Below are 22,387 nucleotides of genomic sequence, written 5' to 3'. Positions count from 1 at the left end.
GCTTCACACATACCAAAGAGTTGAAAGGAGCCCTATTACGGCCCATTGAGGTCCGTTCCTAAACAGGAAGCCATGTAATCAGTTTGGCAATCTGAACCTGGACACACACCCACACTCACACACGCACACACACACACACACACAGGGAGGAAGCGAAGCTTAGTGGTGGCGAACGAGATGTGATGAGATAAAGAATCGGGCGTTGTTTTCATCGGCCCCGCTCAAAGGCGAGCGGGACGAGGGTGGTGGGGGCGGATGTGGGCGTGCGGGGGTGGCGGTGTCGTGGATGACAGGAGGGGTGAGGAGGCCAGATGGAGACATGGCTGCAGGGAAGGGAGGAAAAAAAGGATGAGAAGGTGGCGGGGATGGTAGGTCAAGGACAAAACGAGAGGAGGATTAAGCCACGTAATCAGATGCTAATTCCATCCACGTTTCATTTTCTCATTGGAGTATATCACATGGCTCTTTTTCAACCGTCCATGTAATCATTCATATTTGTGTACAAGCACCAAGGAGGCGTGAGATACGTTTGGAAAACGTGTCACAATTTAAACACGATTTTAACTCGCAAAGTAGAGCCAGAAGTTGGGTGCAAAAAAAACCTATTTTTTGGGGGGTTGTTCTCGTGGGTTTGGCCCAACTTGTTTGGGTTAAGTGTATAACTAAAAAGTTGGGCTGGTCTCTTTTTGACCCCAATTTGGGTTATTTTGGACCCAATTGTTTTGAGAGAGGAGCAAGTGAGCTCGAAATTCGATTTAGAATTGATTAAAAATATATTCGGGGGGTGTGAAAAAAATTAAAGAATCAAAATATCAAAAATTTGATCACAAAAGGATTTGTAATGATGACAGTCAAATCTGTTGTACGTTTATTCATTTTCATTTGATTCATTTTCATGTTTTGTGTTCTGGCGCGAACAAAACACCGCTAAGACAAAAATGCAGTTAAATAGTCAAAATTGTTAGTTCATTTCCAAGTTGTTTTTGGTAAAGATACAAAAAAATTACCGTTTGTAAATAAGGACAAAATGCAGATGTTAAAATAATAAAATCTTTTGGCTATAAAATGAGTCATTCATTTGTTGAAAGAAAAGATTTTTAAAAAATCGAATCGAATCGAAATCGAGAACTGAGAATCAAAATCGAATTGAACTGCTTGAGTGAATCATTACATCCCTACCCAATTTTGGTCAAAAAATCAACCGACCTGCTACTTGGGTCAATTTGACCCAGCTTTGGGTTGTTTTGTATAAAAACAACCCAATTGGGGGGATTATTTTGTACGAAAAAAGGGGTCGTTTTATCTCAAACAAACCGATTTTTGGCTCGATCAGTCGAATTTTTAACCAAAATTCGGTTATTTTTGACCCAGCAGTTTAAAGAGTGTGCAAATGTTCCTCACAGGTGGAAAGAAAAAGTCTCATTGACTGCTCATTGACCATCATCATCTCACAGTAGCGAGATGCTAAGTCAAGGTCAAAATGAGAACTGAGAATTAAGCGACGTAATCCTTTCAAGAGTCCATTTTTAATTAAATGGCTTTCATGTAAACTCTCTCCTTGTTTCTCAGACATTTTTTCCCATCGCATATCTTCTCCCGTCTTTCCCACACTTACAGCTATTAACAAAAAAAAAAAAGAACTCAATGGCTTGTTTCAGTCTTATCGGCGGCCTCTGTGAAAGCTGCGGCGATGTGACCAAGAGGTCGCGCGTAACCCCTCGGGGTCCAAACCAACCAGTTGTGCATACTCGAACGGGCATTCCTCCGAACTACCAAACATCGTCGGCATTCGTCAAAGTTAGAATGGCCCTTTTTGACGGTGGGGACGTTTCTGGCCCCCCCCTTCAAATTCTATTTTAAAGAGGCCGAACGGACTGTTTTTAGTCTGTGACGGAGCGATCTTCAGAGAACTGAAATGAGGCCCTCCGATGATAAGAGTAGCGTGCGTGTTGGCGTATAGCGGCGTTGGGGGATGTCCTGAAGCTCATTAGTTGATTAAGCGATGAGGCTGTCTTCTCTTCTGGGCTGTCTTTGATTTGCTCGACTGGAAAAAAAAAAAAGAAAAAAAAAGAAAAGGAAAGTAATTAATCGCCAACTTCCAGGACCTCTCGAGGGCAGTCCCCCCAAAACAACCAGGAAGCTTTTATTGTGGAAATTCTCTCCACCGGCTAAACGTCTCAAGGATTAAATGTGAGAACAAAACAATCGGAAGGGAGTTACCCCCACCCCGCCCCACCCGTTTTTCTCTGTCTTCACTCGCACTGCAAGAAGTGTTTGACATTTCCACAGAGGGTGAGTCAACAATCTTTGCAGGGGATGAAAAGACGGGTGCAGTGGTGCTTTGAAATAGGGGTTATACTAGTTTGGGATTTTTCATTATCACTCGTTTTATTTCATTTTTACTTTTTTTTTTTTGTTACTTTTTAATTCGTTTTTCGAGCAAGTTTGTTAGTTTTTATTATTTTTTTTTATTTTGGGAAAAAGCTTCATTTGAGCTTTTTTTTTGTTTTAGCTTCATTCATTTTTATCAGTTTCAGTATTAGCTTTAGCTTTTTAAATGTGAAATACTTGTCAAGGGCAAGATTAAGAAAAGGTCACTATGTATTGTGTAATAAAAAATAGGTAAAGTAAACACTTTTAATTTTTTTCTCCAGCATTTCATATTTTTAAAATTTTGTTAAGACAAAAAAGTCTGTCCATCCATCCATCCATCCATCCTCTCAGTACACAACCATGTGAAAATGGCAATCCTCCAACTATTTTAATGACTGCCCTGTGAATGTTTTACAAGGTATCGGTTCTGACAGAGGAATGGAACAGCGGGACAAGACAAAGCGTGCCATCATTACAGTCCGAGCAGATAATGGCCGATAACGCCCCACAAAATCTCGACCGCTTCGTTATCGCTTTACTTCCTGTCGTATCGCTTTACACTCACACCGCTCTTCAAGTTACACGGCTGATAAGGATATCGCTACACATACGACAGCCCAACGTGTATGAACACCTCTAAACTTAAGATAATGACGATGCCCGTGCTGTGGTCACACGTTTTGGGGCAAATATATTTGAGATGAACTAGTCTTGAGCTGTGTTAGCTCGAGCCGTTCAAGAGATACGCCACTTTTTGAAGTTTCAATTGAGAATAGACTTTTGGGGGAAAATGATTTTCATATCAAGACGTCAAGTGGGTATAATTGATTAAAAAGATTACTTCTCCACATAGAAAGATTATACATGATAGTAATGCAAATGATCATTTCTTGAATAAAATGTAATTAATGAATAAAAAAGGTTTTCGAGGTCAAAGCTAAATGTTATGCTTGATTGCTTCGTCACTTCTCAGCGAAGACACGTTGGCAGTTACAAATTTGGGGGGAAAAAATGTGAATTGAAAAAAAAAAACATTTAAATGTGGTAAATTCCTTCCCCCAGACACACAAAAAAAAAACTGCAGGCTTTTATTTTGCAATCATCTATGAGAACTAAAATAGCTACATTTTCACAAGTCCCGATGTGTGTGCAAAGTTTGGTGGGTTTTCGTGTGTGTTTAGGCCCTCAAAACTTCATTGAGTGTCGGGACCGCTCAGGCCAAAAACAAAATATATTTTTGAAATTATGCACAAAAATGTGACTTTTTTTCTTTTTAATGAGCATGGAGATGAATTCAAACAAAATTCTGTTTGCAAAAATGCAAAATGAATTGGGTGTAAAAAAAAAAAAAAAGTGAATTCAAAGAATGGAATTACTGTAGTTTTTATTTACTCGTTCATTTTCAACTCTGACTATACAGATGTTAATTCAATTAATTTAAGTTTTAACTTGGGAGTATAATGTTTTAATAAACATTTTGATTCAAAATTTGATTCAAACGAAAACATTGATTTAAAACAAAAAGAGATTATCAAAATGTTAAACCCCCCCAAAAATGTAGGTAGAGTATAAAAAGTTAAAAAAAAGGGATATGAAAAGGCGCAAATGGGGATAAAAGGAGAATTCAAACAAAAGAAGCGTTTTTCAATCCTGGTGTGAAAATAAGAGTTTAAAAAAAAATCATATAAAACGGCTACCGCAAACAAAACAAGAAACACTTGGGCCTAAAACGATGAATTGTGCTTGTAGTGTCTCATTCCCGTTCAAATCGTCTGACAATAAAAGCGGGCAATGAAAAGTCTGCATGAAAGCACTTTGTGATGCTACGTGCTCTCCTCGTGACATGCGATCTCGCACATTTGCCAGGCAATGTTGTGCATAAACGTGCGTCCGTATGGGTGGCGTTTCCTTGGACACGATACGGTTTGTAGCGCTCTATTAGAGATCAATGAAATCTTTGCACCTAATTCCTTCTATCAAGACGCCTCTGATCCTTATCTGCTGTGTGGAGGATGTAGTCAAAGCCGCTTCATCCTACCGCACGCACAAGCACACACGCGCGGATGTCTTATACATACAGCGGTGCACCTGCTAGCATGAAGCTAGTCCTGCTCGCACTAAAGTGGGGGACGCTCGCAGCACAAAGACATCGTCAAGCCTTCAGTTGGCTGGGCAAACATCGAATATTAAAAAAATAAGGTGTCAAAAGGACCAAAGGGCATCGATCTGGGAGGAAAAATGGAAAGACATTCTGTGGGCCCCAAGCATGTTGGGGGCCCCTGTGAACGCCCAGACATCGCCTAGTAGATATTCTCTACATTTTAGGGCTGCGATTTTAATCATCAATTAATCAGTCAATTATTTTGTTGGTTAGTCGATGAATTTGATTTAAAAAAAACAAAAAAAAAAACATTGTTTCAAATTGACTTGTGTTGTAAAATTCATAAACAAAAATTAGAAAAAAGGCAAAAACGCAAAGCATTGTTTTCCAAAGTAAAAGCAAATGTTTTATTTCGGTTCAACACAAAGACAAGTATGCTTTCATGGAGGGGAGCAGAAATCGGAGAATATTTACTGTCGAAAAGATGATATGAAATGAATTGTTGCTCATTTCCTCCACTCCTCCGAACAATAATTGAGCCTCACAACCTCAACTCGTTTTGCCTCTGAAATGACACCGCTGTGACTCGTCGATAACCCGCGCGCTACAAGAGGCAAAACCGGCAAATTATGAGCGTTTTAAGCCGCTTTGTAATTAGCCAACTCTTAGGCTTCATCCTCGGAAGTTTCGGAGTCCCCCGCCGCTGAACCCAGATGAACTCGGACGATGGTTTTCCTTTCATGTCTGCGTCTCTTCCCAGCACGATAAAAAAACAAAACACCGGAATTAAGAGTTAAAATGTCTCCGCAATGGCGGCGCCGGAGGATCCTTGTGGTTGATTACCAGCTAATCCCTATTATTAAGGATTTAAGCATTATCCCTGTGTTATTCAGCAGGTGAATTGCTGAGAGCGGAGAACATTAAGTTAGATACGGAGCACGCAAAAGGAAGAAAAGATATTATGCACTATTATATTTGACAGCAATGCGAAGAACATTCACTTTTGTAAATGTGCACTAATTGACATAAAGTAAGGTTACGTCATGGACGTGTCGATGAACAACAATTTTCCTTATTTCAGGAGGTCTCAAGAAGCCAAAATCTCCACATCCATCTCCCAAAACCCATTTCTCTTTTCACAGTGTACCCACAAAAAAAAAAGTCTACAAAACCCATGCCTGTAAACATGCAAGAAGTCTACCATTTTGCTCCAAATTGGGCATTTTGGCACCCTCAAAAATTGTTTTATAAATCCAGCCCCCCAAACCTGTTTCCCTTAGCAAAATGACATTTGGAGGGCATACAGTATCCATGATGAGTAGACTCACAAGAAAGTCTCAAGAACCACGCCCGTTAGCATAAAGGAAGTCTGCTCTTTCGGTTTGAATCGGGCATTTTGGCTGGTTAAGCACCCTTGAGAACGCTTTGCAAAAATCCAGCCCCCAAAACGCGTTTCTGTTAGCAACATGAAATTTGGAGGTTATGTTCATGACGTGCACCCCCACGAAAAATCTCAAAAACCCGTGTCCACAAAAACACGGGCAAGCCTGTCATTCTGATTTGAATCACGCATTCTGCCTCGTTAGCACCCTCGAGAGTGTTTTCAAAAAATCCAGCCAACTAAACCTGTTTCTCTGAGCAACATGACATTTGGTGGGAATTTGGAAATTCGCTCCACTCTGACAGTGCATGTGAGCTTCCATTAATTTCTGAATGCAGCCCATGTTCAAACCAATCAGCGGCTCGTGCTTAAAGTGTTTCCACCTGTACGGCTTGAAGCACGGCGCACCGTGTCCCCAGTTGGGCGCGCACCAGCACTCCGTTTTTGGTGCACCCGGAATACCCAAAAGGCACATTTCAACCGTTTCCAAATGGTCGGCGTGTTCGGTAGCTTATTTCCAAAGGCGCCCCAAGATGACCTTAAAGCGGAAGTCAACGCAAACGGTTTTTTTTTTCAAGAATATGTTCTATGCAAGCCCACTAGTTGAAACAGGGCATTCTGATAAATATTGCGTTTGTGGAGTAAGTGTTAATCCACTGGTTTTCAGCCATCTCTGGGGGCGGCCATTTTGCCACTTCTGCCGACTGAAAATGACATCACAACTGCTCACAACGACCAATCACGGCTCAGGCTCAGAAGACAGGTGATTGGTCGTTGTGAGCAGTTGTGATGTCATTTTCAGGCGACAGAAAAGACAAAATGGCCGCCCCCGGAGATGGCTAAAAAAACGAGTGCATTTTGCTGCTTAATTTATATTCCACAAACGCAACAGTAATCAGAATGCCGTGTTTCAATGCCTGCTGGGAACATATTCTTGAAAAAAATACGCTTGGGTTGACTTCCTATTTAAGCCATAATAGCATCGTTTTAGACTCTACTGGACTTGATCGTCACTGACTAATGTCTCAATCCATGCTTTGTTCCTCTTCCTATTTATTATTTACAATAAATCTCCCAATGATGGCTGACTTAATTGAACGCGACAGTTGGCTCCTTTTAATTTCAGGGCTTGCTAACGTCGTTAATAATGTATGGATGTTTGAATCACAATCCTTCCCGGGTCCCACTGTACTGTAAACGGTATTGATCTTCCCTTAATAAAGTTTTTAATACCAATGATTTGTGTGTGTGTGTGTGGGGGGGGGGGGTGTGCGAGGCAAGTACAAAAATTCCAATCAAGCCCAAGTCATTAGAAAAGAATAGCGCTGAGCCAACAAACAGCCCGTGGCGTGTTTGCAATAGAGATCTTACGTTCCCTAATGTATTTTATATTTAATACAGAGCAGCTGCAAGATTGATATGCTTCCATAAATGTGCTCCACTTTGTGCCGTTGTGCGGTTTTGTTAGCCAAACAACCTAGTGGGCGTGAACTGACCTGCCAATTTGTCCCACTGGCACACGGGGCAGGTATGATTGAGTCTCAAGAATTCTGCCTAGCAACAAGCAGCAAAATGACAAAAAATAAGCAATCCATTTCATTTGAGAGGAGCGCCACCGCATCAGAAAAAACAGGCAGCTGCAGAGAGGTGGCGAGTCCGGAGTATTACCCTGCGGCGACAGGTTAAGCTCACGTTAGCGCGCATAAAAACAACGTGTTTACTTTTGTCATTTCCAGACGTATATCGTCGCTGTCTGGCGGAAAAGCCGTATGGATAAATATGGTGAAATTATTTTTTCACAAATCGATACTAACTGGAAGCTGTGTAGCGGAATTGTCGCCTCTATTTAACTTCTGGGTGTTTTGATTTTTGTTTTGTTTTTTTTATACAGCACAATAACGAGTGAAAATAGTAAGGCTCAGTGGAGCTCAGTGGCTTGTTTGTTTAAAATCAATCCCTGTGACTCTCGTGTGTCACGGAGATAAGTCTCCGTTTCATATTACGAGCCACTTAATAGACGGGGGGGGGTTAGTTGTCTCATTTGATTTATTTATTACATCACTCATGCCTTTAGACCTTTAAAGATTCTGATTAATATTACCTTTTGTACAAAATGGAGACTGCAGCGTTATCATGTGCAGTTACAGGGTAAGCAAATAGTTTCTCGGAAATACAAAGTCGGGAGACATGCGAAGTCTTAAAAGATGGGCTTCGTGATACTGAAGGATTAGCGCTTGATGCTACATGGCACCATAGGACGACACGCAAACACCACGCGCAGGCCCGCACGTACAGTAAATCAAACAAGTGCACGTTCTACGACGACAGCAGCCAAGAAGGAATGGATGGAAAACGCCGCATACCAAGCAGGCGGGAACAGATGGCAACCTCAGGGCTTAACACACCCTGAGGACCTGTTTGGATGTGCGGCTTTATTTACGTCTGTGTTTGGACATGCGGGGAACAAAAAAAAAGTGAAATGATCAAGTGCAATTTTGCTTCAAGGAGAAGTTTGCAATTTATCAAAAAAAAAAAAAAAAAAGGACTTATCGTATTTGTTAAAACTGTCTGCATGACCTTACAGGAGTGAAATGATCTGTGGAAATAAATCAGTCCCATCTTGTCCTTCTATAATAAGCACACGAACAGTATTTTTGAACTCTGAAAGGACCTCCATGAGAAGATAAATGCTTCCTTCTATATATGTTTTGAGGAAAGAAATTCAAAGTCTAGACATACAACAGTCAAATGGTCAAAGAGAAACAACATGCGCTCGCGGCTGGATAAGTAACTTGTCACGGAGGCCATCTCGGCCACAGATCCGGAGATATATATGGGAAGGCTAATTAATCCACGGCCAGAGTCATTTGAATTATAGAATTTTTTTTTTTGTCTGCTCTATTTATGAGATGATTTTGACGATAAATGTTATCCTAATTCAGTTGTTTTATCGCTACTTATTTCATGATTTTAGATGATACTAATCAGAAATGATTTGTTTATTAGATTCATTAAGTCATTCACTGCCATTGGCGCATTTACTTTTATTTTCACAGTCCGGCCAATCAATCACAGGAATTTATATTTTTTTCTTTTTTTTTAATACATATAAACAAATTAATTTTTATCATTAACAAAAAAAAAACTTTTTTTTTTACTCTTAATTTTAGATTGCGCCAACCCACGGCACATACTGCATAGTTATACAAACATTGAGGCCTCTGAACAATTTAGAGCAGAGGCGGCGGCTCTATTATAGAATTTCTTAATTTCCTGTTGCCTGCTTTAAAAACTACCGCATACTTTTGTGACCTCGAGGCTGGATTATTGCAAGTCTTTGTTAATGAGTTTCCCCTCCAAAACACAGTTGCATGAGTTCTAACCAGAACCAGGAGAAGAAATGATTTCTCCTGTACTATCTTAGCTCCACCGCCTTCCTATAAAATGTCTAATTGAAGTCAAATCCACCGTACGTTAAATGCTACGCTGCCAGAGCTCACATCAGGCACGTCAGGCTCCTCTCGTGTGGAAGCATCTTCCTGGCACAGTCCGGAGGGCACACTCTTTTGAAGAATAAACTTGCTTTCTTAGTCAAGGATGACTGGGTCTGTCCTCGCTCAGTTATTACTGCCGGGAGATCTCCCTGACGTGCCAGCATACAGCGCTTGTATCTCAAATTTTTGCTCAAAAATCAAAGCAAAAAAAAAAAAAAAAATGAAGGCCCTAACAACGGCTTGTATCTCGACAAAGTGGTTGGTAACGTCTCCATTTCTAGGCAATGCTGCACTGTGATATGATTGCTTGACAGATTCATGAATTTAAATGGGAAGTCAATCCAAACGTATTTTTTTCAATAAATTTTTCTATGCAAGTCCACTAGTTGAAACAAGGCATTCTGATTAATATTGCTTTTGTGGAATAAGAGTTATTAATCCACTCGTTTTTAGCCATCTCCGGGGGCGGCCATTTTGTCACTTCTGTCGACTGAAAATGACATCACAACTGCTCACAGCAACCAATCACGGCTGACCTGTTTTCTGAAGCTGATTGGCCGTTACCTGAGCCCTGAGTAGTTGTGATGTCATTTTCAGTCGACAGAAGTGACAAAATGGCCGCCCCCTGAGATGGCTAAAAACGAGTGGATTAACTCTTATTCCACAAACGCAATATTAATCAGAATGCCGTGTTTCAACTAGTGGGCCTGCTGGGAACATATTCTGGAAAAAAATATGTTTGGGTTGTTTTCCGCTTTAAGTCTATTGTCAAGGTGGCCCTCGTGAAAGTGAAACGTTTGGACTCACCCGGTCTCACTACGTTGGTCCACGCAATCAACCAAACAGGCCGACCGCTTACACCCCAATTACCCAAGTTAACTAAAACGCCTCCTCTAGCCGTCACGGACCTTCTCTTAATTCAATCAATTGGCACAGCGCGCGCAGTGTTTACGCCGCATATTAATCGTCTCTTTTTTCCCTCCGACAGATGCTCCTCTCCGCTCTTACGCAGGGCGTTTATCCGCGCGAGCGTGAAGCGTGTTTCCGCGCACATGTCGGGGCTGAACTGAACATCCTGTGTCTCAAAGGAATCCTACTGATCCTATTTGCGGAGGAGGCGAAGTAAAACTTTTATCAGGTGCGAGCAGGATCGGCCGCTGTGAGCCGCCGGCCATGTTTTTTGGGGTGTTTTTTTTTTGTTGTTGTTGTTTTTTTTTTTTTTTTTTTGCATTTGGATGAGGTTTGTTTAAGCAGCCCGACTGAATAAATATGTGACATCAGCAGCCAGGCATCCAGGGAGATGCATGACAGAATATAAATGCGGCAGCCAAAAATAAACCGACATTCAACACGTAGATGTTGACATGATGGATCATGTTTGGATTTAATTTAAATTTATAAGTATTGACGAACACTTCGACAAAAAGAATGACATTTATATTAGAAAACATGCCACAGTGACACAAATAAAACAAGTATTTAGAAATCGTTAATATATTTAAGCAAACTTATGAATCTACTCAAGATGTATACATTTAATATAAAAAAAAATACGTCTGTAACCCTAGGTACATGCTAGTATTTCTTATTTTACTTTGATACTGCAAAATGATGTTAATTGTCATACTAGATAAACATTGTCCAATTTGTTACCTCATTTTTATTATTATATCATATAATTAGGATGTCTTGATCACATTTTTTGCACAGTAGTCAGAGTCAACTGATTTTGAGAATCTGCCGAGAAAAAATTAGCGCATCCAAATTGTCTTAATTTTTTCAGTTTTTAAAAAAATATTTTTTTTAACAAAACTCTCCCAACATGACATCTTTAGTATGGCTAGTGGGGGATTGGTTTAAACCAAATAAAACATTTAAATCCTTTTTTTTGGAGCACATCAGTTTTTCAGATGGCGTATTAAATTAGTTGTGTTCATAGATGTTCTATGCTTTCCGCCACGAAATGCTCAATTTGCACACATTGCAAGTCACCATTGCAGTGTTTCCGCTTTCCACATCAAAATATTTCCATACTGCAGACATTATCATTGTTATATGACGCTAGCTTCACGTTAGCTTCACATGACAACTATCAGAACGTTCTACAACTAGCTGTATTTATTTATGTTTCAGGTCGTGTTGCAAAACTTTAGACAATATCTGTGTACTTTAGGATTATTTTGTTGCTTTGTAGCCATTAAAAAAATAAATAATAATAATAAAAATTTTTAAAAAATTAGAATTTTATAATCTTCCTCCGCCCAATTCTGATCAGCTGGTCATGTGATCGGGTCATCGCTCTATATAATATCTTTATATTATTTATTCTCACCAGTTTGCGCTGTTCTATTGTATTGCAATGACAATAAAGCTATTCTATTCGATTCTATTCTTTATCATTTGTATCTAAATTCTGATGTATTATAACAATTACCAGCCCCGCATTTTGAAAAATAATGTATTCAAATATTTGAATTTGTGATATTCCTCTTGATATTCGATTTTACTGAGGTACTTAATGTTGTGACTGATGAGTGCATATGAACCTGATTGCCTTCCTGAGCTTACTGTACAGAATAGTGGTTCCAATATACTGCTAAAATACTAATGCAACCTCCCTGGCTGCGACATTAGGAGCTAGTTGTTTACAAGGGCTCATTTGAACTTGAGGTGTATGAGGTCACATGATAATTACCTCACCCTTACGTCCTTGATCTCACGCTGTCCTTTCCCTGGTCTCCCTCCTCCTCCTAACCCACAAATGACCTTTGCTGCTGACAGACGGACAGATGAGTTCACTTTGGCTTCCCTGCGTAGGTGTCACAGAACGCATGAAAGACGGATGAGTGGATCATGCGCATACGGGGGGCGTTTGCATCAGGACTGTGGGAAACGTAAAATGTAGGGAAGGTAGAGAGTGAGAATTGGAAACTTTTAAAATGCTGAATTATGCCTTTGAGAATAGCCCAAATTCGAACAGTGGATCTGTTAACATACAACAAAAACAATGCAATCGCAAAATGGAAAGCAAATGGTGGAGAAATGTGGAAGGAAGAGGTCAAATGTCTTTGAAATTGGGATTTTTACTGTGAAGATGTGGATCTCCGAAAACGTGGGTGTTCTCTAAAATTGTTCCCAAGATGAATAAGATGAACAATTAGAAGTCAGAATGGTCATAATCGGTTGAGAAATTAGGACATGTATGGATTCATTTGGGAATTTGGTCTTGGAAAATGTCGACTACTGAAAACAGTGGGCAAAAAAAAAAAACCAATATATTTTACAGATGTTCTGAGCGAGCTGAACTACTTGAAATTGAATTGTTTTGAAGAGGCTGAGAAATGTGGAGAGATATTTCACATATTTAGCTCTTCCTTCCACATTTCTCACAGATTCAAATCATTCCAACTTCAAACTGTTCAGCGGACATTCCAATAATTTCCCCATTGTTTTTTTTTTTTAAGAATCTCACATTGTCACTGAAATTCCAAATTCTGGAGACATTTCTACACTGACTTCTACCCACATTTTTTTCCCACCCATTTTAAAACATTCCAACTTCAAACTATTACGCTCATTCTGGACTTTTAGGAAATTACCGTTTACATTCACCAAATCACCATTTGTTTTGGTGTTTCAATTTTCTCAGAAACGTTTCCCCAAATTAAATGACATGTTGCATATTTAGCTCCTCCTAATTTGGGGATTTTAAGATGAAAATGTGGAATTCTGAAAAAGTGGAAATTATTATTTGTGTGAAAGAGGCTTTAGTTTAGACAAATGGTCCTGTTTAGTTACTGTAATTGTACATCTATCTGCTCACTTATCATCGCCGAGAGGTGCCCTCTGTCATTAGATTGTCAAATCAATATCAACATTTCATTTTCCGCTTCTGCGGCTTTTCCCCGAGATCCTTTGCCACAATAACCCCAACCAGCACCGACCCCCACCGACCCCCCTCCGACGGAGCGACTTCATCAGCACTTTAAGGAAAAACACATTTTTGCTCCCCGGGATTGACAAGGAAGGACGGCAGTGAGCCCAAATTTACATTTCAGTCAATAGTCGATTCACTCATGTGTTTGAGTGACCTTGTAAAGTCAGTAATCCCTGCTTCACAATGAATAAATACATAAACAATGACACTCGCCACTCCAAAGCGACTCAAAGGCAAGGGAGGATGGGATGTGTGGCGGGTTGGGGTGAATCAGATTTTACGGTCATTTGCTGATAAGTAATTGCATTTTTGTGTGGTCGCTATTGCAGCAATGGCAGCCATTGTACAGCGGCTAACGCCTTCATACTTGTTATCCGTGTATTGTGCTCACTGTAGAGTAAGCCCTGCAAATATGAATTGTTTAAACCATAAATATATCATCAACTATGATCACAGAACACTTTAAAACAGTGGTCCCTTGACTTGCGAGTGACCCGATGTTTCTAGTAAGTTGTAGCTCGGCCAATTTTTTTTTTTTTTGTCTTGAGTTGCGAGCAAAAAATGGAAAAGTGTTACGAGCACTAGATGGTGGCCCCAAACTTCACAACAAGCAGCAGTTAAGCATGCAGTGCCCACTGTGGGTTGAAGTTTCCGATCAAAATAAACCTAAAACTGAGATGTACATGTTAATAAAACCACAAACTTTCATACGAAAGTCTGCTAGCTTAATGCTACCACAATGTAAAACGCCATAGATGAGTGTATGAAGCTAACATCGATGGTGTGGTTCTCATGAAGCTTTATAAAAAAAAACAGCTGCCAATGTACGTGTGTGTTTATGCTGTTTACTGTTTTAATGTTGTTAATTTCTTGTTTTAACTGTCCATGTTTTTGTATGTCTAATTTTTACTCCATGTACAGCATTTTGTATGCAGCAAAGGATATTAAAGTGCAGTATAAATAAAGTTGAGTTGAGTAACATTCTTACAGTGATATATAGTGAAGAAATATTGAAATATATATGGGAAGAAATATTTAAAAATCACATTGAAAAATCAACTTTTTGGGGGGGGGTGTCCTTGTGATGCCCACAAAGTGTAATTACATTAGTGTGTAGTTCAGTCAAAGTCAAGTCAAATCTCTTGAAAAGCAAGTCAAGGTCAAGTCAGCGTTACCATCAAGTATATATACTTGTACTTGATATATATCAAGTTTTAGCCAAGGAAAATTGAAAGCCATTAAATTGGTGACTCGAGTCTGACTCAAATCAGACCACGTGACTCGAGTCCACCACCACCGACTACTGCTGTGCGGAACACGCACACTTGACAAAGAGAGCAGGCATTCCAAAACTGAAAATTAGAAGTGCTCAGGTTGGCAACCTGATGTTATATTCAGAAATCGGTTCAAATCGTTGGTGATTTATCACGCAAGCTACGACCAGCAGACGGGGCCCCCACCCCACCGTGTAAAGACAAAAGGCGGTGGCGAGAGGGAGCCATTTGCAATTTGAAGCGTCAATAAAAATGCTAATAGCGGGGAAAGCATTTATCAGCCGCTGACAATGAAGGTGTCATGGAAGCGCTCACAGACAGATGGAGCGAGTGGAGAGGTCTTTATCTCCAACAACTGTGGAAATGCCTTGTGCTTTTTCTTTCCACAGGATATTGGACATTTCTCACCACGGCAGCGACACCCCAGAACATACAGACCTAGTGTGGCGCCAAATCAAGAACAATAAATTACCTCCAAATGTTACTTTTCCTTGGATGCGCTTCGAAGGCTGTAGTGCGTCAAGTGCCGCACCTGAAGTTTGGATGCAGTTACAATACACGCCAAATATACATATTGTAAACGACTTCCTTTGATAGCTTATGATTTCAATAAATTTACTGTAGAGTAGGGTCCCCAACCGCACAGAGAAACCGAACAAAAACTATTTTATTATGCTGATTAAAGGCGCGAGGTGAGTAGGCAATTACAGGGTTTTAGTCGGGACGTTTACTGCCAGAGAATATTTGCGCGAGTGGACTTAATACAGGAAAAAAAAAAAAAAATCCTTTAAAGTCTGTAGCTGCCAGCCAGTGCAGTCCACATAAAGACTGGCAAAGCACATTATGCTTGTGTACGTTATTTTCTAGGGGAGTAGCAAATACAGGTTGGAACCGGAAAATCGGTTTTTGATTTAAAAGATGCAAGTGCTTCAAATCGAACCCCGCGTACCGAAAACCGTATCGAATCGTCTTTTGTGGAGAGATGCACATCCCTAATATTTTCACATTTCAAGTGTGCTTTATGTTTTTCATGGATTGAAATTACATTCACGCGTCTCAGGAAAAGTACACGTTCCAGGAGCTCCACACAGCATTAGTTCTTAATGAATCAGGCTCCTTTGGTGTTTCTGTCTTCATTCACACGTTTACGGCGTGGTGAGTGTGTTGGGAGGTCTGGACGGCAATAACACACAAAGTAGAAAAGCAAAATAAAAAGTGCGTAACGGGAGAATATGACCCTTACTGAACTGAAAATGGTGTTCCGACTTTGCTTTCCCGAGAATCACCAAATCAATACGGCCATGCCTTGAACTGAATTTCTTCGATGACCACGCTCAGAACTAAAATCATTTGTCTCCAATCTTTCCCAAATGAAATGTATGGACATTCCATTTATCCAGCACACTAAAAACTCTGATTGTATTGTATAAAAGCATACAATAATAACAAATAAAAATTGTAAATAGTAAAACATGATTTTATGCGAAACTTTTAATTTAGTGGCCATTGTGCCGCTTCTTCTGGCGGTCAGAAAAACAGTTCAGTTGAATTGAAACGTATGTTTTGTAGCGACCCTGTGCTAATTGTTAACCGGTATTAACAGTACTAAAGGTTCTGCGAGTTTGTGAAGGTATTTTTTTTGATGAAACATAAACATTGTCACTACGCAATTAGTCGTTTTCTATACTGCTTGTGTTCAAATAATAGTTGTTTATAGCTAGCTCAATTTTGATGCTACTTCCCTTAGCTTGTCTGTGGCATTTCCCATTGTGTTAGCAAAAAGCTAGCTGACTCGTGTAAGACATAATTTGGTTAAAGATAGCTGGCCCGTGTAAGACAGTTTGTTTGACGTCGAACTATCAAATTTTTTTCACTATATAACCACCACCACCATTTCAAATTAATATTTAGCCGTCCAACAATTAACAGTGTTTCAGAGAACTGCTTCCCAATCTGTGTTGCATGGAAACCCACCAATTTCAGGCATCTGTGAACAGCTTTTATCATATATGCACCCAACCCAAAAAAAACACACTGCTATTACTCTGAACACAAGTGTACAGTAGGTTCTATTCTTGCTTACTCCTGGCTAAACCGTGACTACTTAGCTGCGGCGTAAACAGCAGCTGGATGAGCCCAGCAGGACGCGGAGGAAGATGCATTAGCAAGCATGTGGAGCGAGCGAGAGGCACTTTTTCTTTTCCCTGACTTGGTGTTTCCACGCTCGCTGACTGTGCCTGCCAGCCGAGTAAGTGCACAGGTAAGCGTCCATCTTATTGGTGCAGACTGTGATGGAAGAGGCTCCAGATCGACTTGGGCGTGCCGCTCATTGATTGGCCTTTCTCGTCGCCGCCTCGCACTCTCAGCTCTACTTCGGGGGGCGAAACCAACCCGCGTTATTGTGGTGTTCTCACACTTTTTGGGGTGGCCTTTTGAGACTTATCCAGGTGAAATGTAAAAACATTCGACAGCCTTTCTTTGAGACAGACTCGGAGCACTATTGACACCCCCCCCCCCCCCACGCAGAGGAGTTTTAGGGATTAAACGTAATCTCTTCATTTCCAACATCGTCCTGTCTGTCTCACGTAGTTGTTGTCATTTCCTTCTTTCCCTGAGCATTCTGCCGTCCGCGTGAGAGTTGTCTTATTTACGCGAAGATTGAGAACAGACTCTCTGACTTTTCAAGAGATTTTATTAGAAATACAACAGCATAGAAAACCAACTGCAAAGTGGGACAACGAACCGCCATTTTGAATGGCAAAGCATAATCTGACGTGGCGATCTATTTCTCATGAAATGAACACAGTCTGTAATGCAATCTGACATTAAGGTTGCAGTGAATTTTGCATTATCGTACAAGTGGAAGTTGACGTACCGTTGTGCCTTGAGATATAACTAACCCGATTTAGGAGTTTTGAGATAAGTGATAATTCGGTTGATTATTTTTTATTTGACTTTTAACGTTGTGCATTTAAAATCAAACGTTTTTCTTAAGAACGTTTTTCCGAGCAACTTTGGGCATGTTCTCCCTTTGCATTTTCGTTCAGTTTCCTAATTGCGTGACATCCTCTCTGTCAATGCCAATCGAATTCGAGCACGGTCATTTTGCCATTATCACTTTTTATTATTATTATTCTGGATGCCTTTACATTGAGCGAGTGTACTTAATGTTGCGTCCATCCAGTGAGTGCCTTTCCCTCCCTTTGGTCACAGTGATGCAGCAGCGTGCGAGTGAATGATGACTCAGTTTATATGGATTTGATTGCGGCCCAGAAAGCAGGCTGCATTCTCAGGCTGCCAGCGAGCGTCAACATTTTACTCCCTCTGTCTCTTCTGAAAACATTTCCCATTCTCAGTATTCCTCACTCTCTCTTAATTATTCCCCCATTCCCAATTCCAACAAATGTATTTACTTGTTTGTTTCTCCCTGCCCCCTCTGTTCTCAATCTCTCTCTCTGATTTCCCAGGAAACCTAGCAGCAGCTGTGGACTCCTTCTAACTTGAACACCCACTTTATATATCTAAATCTAAACATGCAGGCATGCGCACATGAACCTGATTTTTCCATGTGGCCTACCTGGGATTGATGCGGAAATTCAATTATTTGTTTAAAGAGAACTCCCAGTCCCTGACTATGTGGCGACAGACGTTTATGAAACCAAATTAATTATCCGTGCCAGTTCCCACAGGACAGGGCAGAACAAAAAAAAAAACACAAAAAAAAACAAACGCCTCGTCGCAGATTTGTACAGGAGATTGGAACATGGGTCCCATGTGACCCGCCGTCCTCATCTGTGTATGCATGTGTGTGTGTTTGTGTCATTGCACTCGCACAGGATAATATCTTAACACTTACATAGCTCAGCTTCAGAAAACAGGTGAGCCGTGATTGGTCGTTATCTGAGCCCTGAGGGCAGGGGCGGAGCCATGGGTGGGCCTGGGTGTGCACAGGCCCACCCAGATTGACAGACCGCCCACCACAGTCAGATTCATGAAAAGAAAAAAAAATGTTTAAATGATTATAAAATTATTTTTTAATTTGCATTTTGTCGTGTTTTTTATTTTATTGTATACTAAGAATTCAGGCCCACCCATTAGCCACTTTCTGGCTCCGCCCCTGCGTGAGGGTCTGTGATGTCATTTTCAGTTGACAGAAGTGACAAAATGGCCGCCCCCAGTGATGGCTGAAAACGTGTGGATTTTGCTACTTAACTCATATTTGATATTAATCATATTGCCTTGTTTCAAATCGTGGGCCTGCATAGAACATACTCCTGAAAAAAAATATGTTTGGGTTGACTTACCTTTTAAAAGGCAACAGATATGACTGGCAGAAGTCTCTCCCATGCCGCGCTAGTGCCGCAAACTCATCCGTCTTATTGGGGACGGAGCTAACGTTCCCCGTGAAAACAGACGTTGTCTTCTTCTCGGCTGCGAGCCAGGACGAATTGCAGAACAAAAATACAAACAAACAAGGTTCAAAAACAGAGCAGAAAAAGCCGACAGTGAACTGAAGCTGCTGAAACAGGCTCGCTCTCACACCGCCGTTCAGCCGTCACTTTTTAAATGTCATTGCGCTATTTCGGACCACCGGTAAGAAAACAATGAACCAGTTTGCGACAAGTTAAAAAAACTCATTAAATTTTGCCGGATCTCTCATGCCGCGCTGGTGAAAAAATGTCCACCAGCACCCATTGGGGGAGATGACACAAATTAGTCCTTGTTTGATTTTCACGACATTTTTAACATTTCATGCTACTTTTCAATTCTGATCATTAGTATAGATCTGAAGTTCCCATTGATAAAAATCAGAAAAATCACCAGCCTTGAAGTTTAAATTACATTTGCATTAACATAGCTAAAATGGTTGCGAAAATGAAGTGAGGTGGAAACAAATGGCCACCTCGGCATAGAGCCGAGAGGGTTCATGGGTGAATGTGAATTTGTCAGCCCATTCCCGGAAAACAAGGTTCACCTCTGTCATGTTTCACAATCTCGGCAGCCGTCATCCACTCCTCCTCCTACTGATCCAGAAATAGTCCAGCATCCCGTTCGGTGGCGTCTCAACACGATACACGAGGTTAAGTACAAAGACGGTTGATGCTGGCGGTGCCTGGGAGGTGGGTGGCAGTGGGGGGAGAGGTTAGCGGAGTGGGTGTTTCCAGTGATTCATACAAGCCGGTCCCGCTTTCCATGGTATGTCTATAGATGTCAAGAGCATCCTTCTACGCCCGTGCTGGGGAAGTTCAAAAGTTATCGATTTGGCCCGAAATGCTAACTTGGAGGAGGTGTTCGCATACCTGGTCGCATATTGGTTTTTTTTTCCTCACTTATTTTCATTTTTTTTACAGAGTGGGATATCTCGGAAGGAGCCAAACTCTCCTCCTTGGGTCATTGTATTTCTTGAGCTTGGTCTCACCATCATTATTGGATTGTTTTCCACAGTCAAATAGGTATCAATTTTTACTTGGTTTCTAACTCTTGACTTGGTTTGTGCGACTCAAAGTCTTGATCTCTCACTTGGTCACAGAAGGAACCAAGATCTCCTTCCTTGAGCATTGTTGAACTTGAGATCAGGTGTGAGACCTATTTTCCCAAATTCTTGGTCTTGACTTTGTATCAATTCCTCAAAGTTTTTGTCTTGACTCAGGCTCAACCTGCATTGGTCTTAGTCCTGACACGGTCTTAGCTTTTCAAATTCTTGCTCCGAACTCTCTCTCAAAATCCTTTAAAGACTTGGTCTTAACTCCTGAAAGTATTAGTTTCAACTCTGTCAACCTATTGAAGTCTTGGTCTTGACTCTGTATCAAGCTCTCGAAGTCTTGGTCTTGACTTTGTATCAACTCCTCAAAGTCTTTGTCCTGACTCAGTCTCAACCTGCATTGGTCTTGTCAAGGTCTTAGCTCTTCAAAGTCTTGGTCTTGACTTTGTCTCAACCCTTTAAAGTCTTGGTCTTAACTCCTGAAAGTATTAGTTTCAACTCTGTCAACCTATTGAAGTCTTGGTCTTGACTCTGTATCAAGCTCTCGAAGTCTTGGTATTGACTCTGTATCAACTCCTCAAAGTCTTTGTCCTGGCTCAACCTCAAACCGCATTGGTCTTAGTCCTGACATGGTCTTAGCTCTTCAAAGTCTTGGTCTTGACTTTGTCTCCAGCTCTCGAAGTCTTGGTCTTGACTCTGTGTCAAGCTCTCAAAGTTTCTATCAAATAATGTATGTGGCCTTGACCAAATCACAACCTTGTTCATCACAGGGTGTTTCCTCACCCTCTGCTAGCATTTTTTTTTTTTTTTTGCTTTTCTTTGGTCTCCTTTTCAAGGTCTTTCATTCAGCATGTGAGATAACAAATAGTCCAGTCAAGTGGAGAGGTGCCTGGCTGCCACGATCACAGTTTATGGGTGCCCAAGCTCAGCTTGTGAGAGAAAGGTAATTTCACGCTCGACAGAACAGACTGCAGTTCCAACGTTGTCCCCGTGATTAATTAGGCTTTTTAACAGGAACAAACCAGGCGCTAGGTGAAGATGTTAATTTTCTCACTGTTATGCAGACAATATAGTCACGGGGCTGTTTCACACACATATGCGCACACACACACACGCAGTACAAATCTACCTGTAATTGAGCACGTCCGTGTGGTGCTGTTGACAAGAAAGACTGCAAAAAGTTCAGTTATTACTTGTTTCCTTGAGGTGTTTTCCTTGAAGATGTTTATTTTAAATCTTCTCGGCGTAATTCAGGGGATCAATTCCCGCCAAAAATGTTCAACATTTTCCAGGAGGATCAATGACTTAATTATACAAATTTAATGGATGCTGGTTGTCGGAAACGCTAACAGAAGCCCGTTTAAAACGATAATCGGACCGGACTATAGGCGATTACTATTTGGTCCGGCCGGACAAACGGGAGTATAGACGGATGGCGGAAGGCGATAAACGGACCGCGAATTTTTAGTAAAAGGCCCAGCTCTGATGTATTCCATCCTATTGCATTGCATCAAAGGACGAACTCTGTGCTTTTTCTTTGGCTTTTCATTCGATGATGAAGACAAAGAACATACACGGAAAAGTTGGTGAAGCGTGCAATGAGACGATTCTGTATTACACGGCACTCCTGCAGAAAGTGACACGAGAGCGGCACAGGAGCGGAAGGAAGAGGACGGACGGGGGCTGTGGATTGGGGGGGGGGGGGTCAACGTTGTATTCGAAAGCAGCTAAACCGACGCACACAAACATACACAACAACCTGACTCATCCACTCACAATCATTATATAACACCAACCTATAACTGTCTGGCTTTGTGGAGTCTTTATCAAACGTAAAATAGACTCCACGGCATATCCTGATCGATACTTCGGCTACTTTTTCTTATTTTTCCAGTTTGTGTCGCTGATTTATCGAGAAGCTAAAAACAGCATAGCATTGTTGTGCAGATGATGCAAGTATTTTGCTGAGCTTGGAGCAGCCTAAGTTGCGCCTGTTGAGTTTTGGTGGATTCAACTCAGCATCTGGGTTAGTTTTAGGTTTTGGAAACTTGGTGGTTCTGAAGTTCTGGCTTTGACTCTCGTCTCGATTGAGCTCGTAGATATGGCATGTCAAGATGCTGTTTGGACAGGACCGATTTTTTTGCACAGGTGTTCATTAGGCCGCCCACAATAAACGCCCATTTTAAAAATGGAGAGCAGTTTTACTGTATGAAAACCAGTCAACCAGTGGGGGTTGTAAATTTTCGAAAACACCTTATGGTAGGAAAATGGATCGGTTCACGGACAGCAGCTCTGGCGGACATTGCGACAGTCAGCATGCCAATTGTTTGCTCCGTTAGTGCTTT

General features: G+C 41.0%; 1 protein-coding gene across 6 annotated transcripts in view; it reads right to left on the bottom strand.

The window, feature by feature from the left end:
- Positions 1-200: 200 nt before the first annotated feature.
- Positions 201-22,387, bottom strand: part of LOC147137341 (uncharacterized) — a 144,278-nt gene continuing 122,091 nt past the window's right edge. For 3 of the 6 annotated variants that reach the window (XM_086050356.1, XM_086050354.1, XM_086050355.1), the window contains 4 exons: positions 19,536-19,673; positions 18,865-18,991; positions 12,045-12,158; positions 201-323 (listed from right to left, as the gene is read on the bottom strand). In XM_086050356.1, coding sequence (XP_085906482.1) covers positions 209-323; positions 12,045-12,158; positions 18,865-18,991; positions 19,536-19,569 — 390 coding nt within the window. In that variant the 5' untranslated portion in view covers positions 19,570-19,673 and the 3' untranslated portion in view covers positions 201-208. Of the gene's footprint in view, positions 324-1,279; positions 2,045-12,044; positions 12,159-18,864; positions 18,992-19,535; positions 19,674-22,387 lie in introns of those variants that run through there. The other 3 variants (XM_086050357.1, XR_015089408.1, XR_015089409.1) reach the window with 3 other exon arrangements.

Source organism: Filicampus tigris, chromosome 13 (assembly GCF_054856515.1).
Source record: "Filicampus tigris isolate MCC_2025a chromosome 13, RoL_Ftig_1.0, whole genome shotgun sequence".
In the NCBI taxonomy this organism is placed as follows: domain Eukaryota; kingdom Metazoa; phylum Chordata; class Actinopteri; order Syngnathiformes; family Syngnathidae; genus Filicampus; species Filicampus tigris.
Note: the sequence above shows the minus strand (reverse complement) of the source record. Positions and strands in the feature narration are given on the sequence as shown.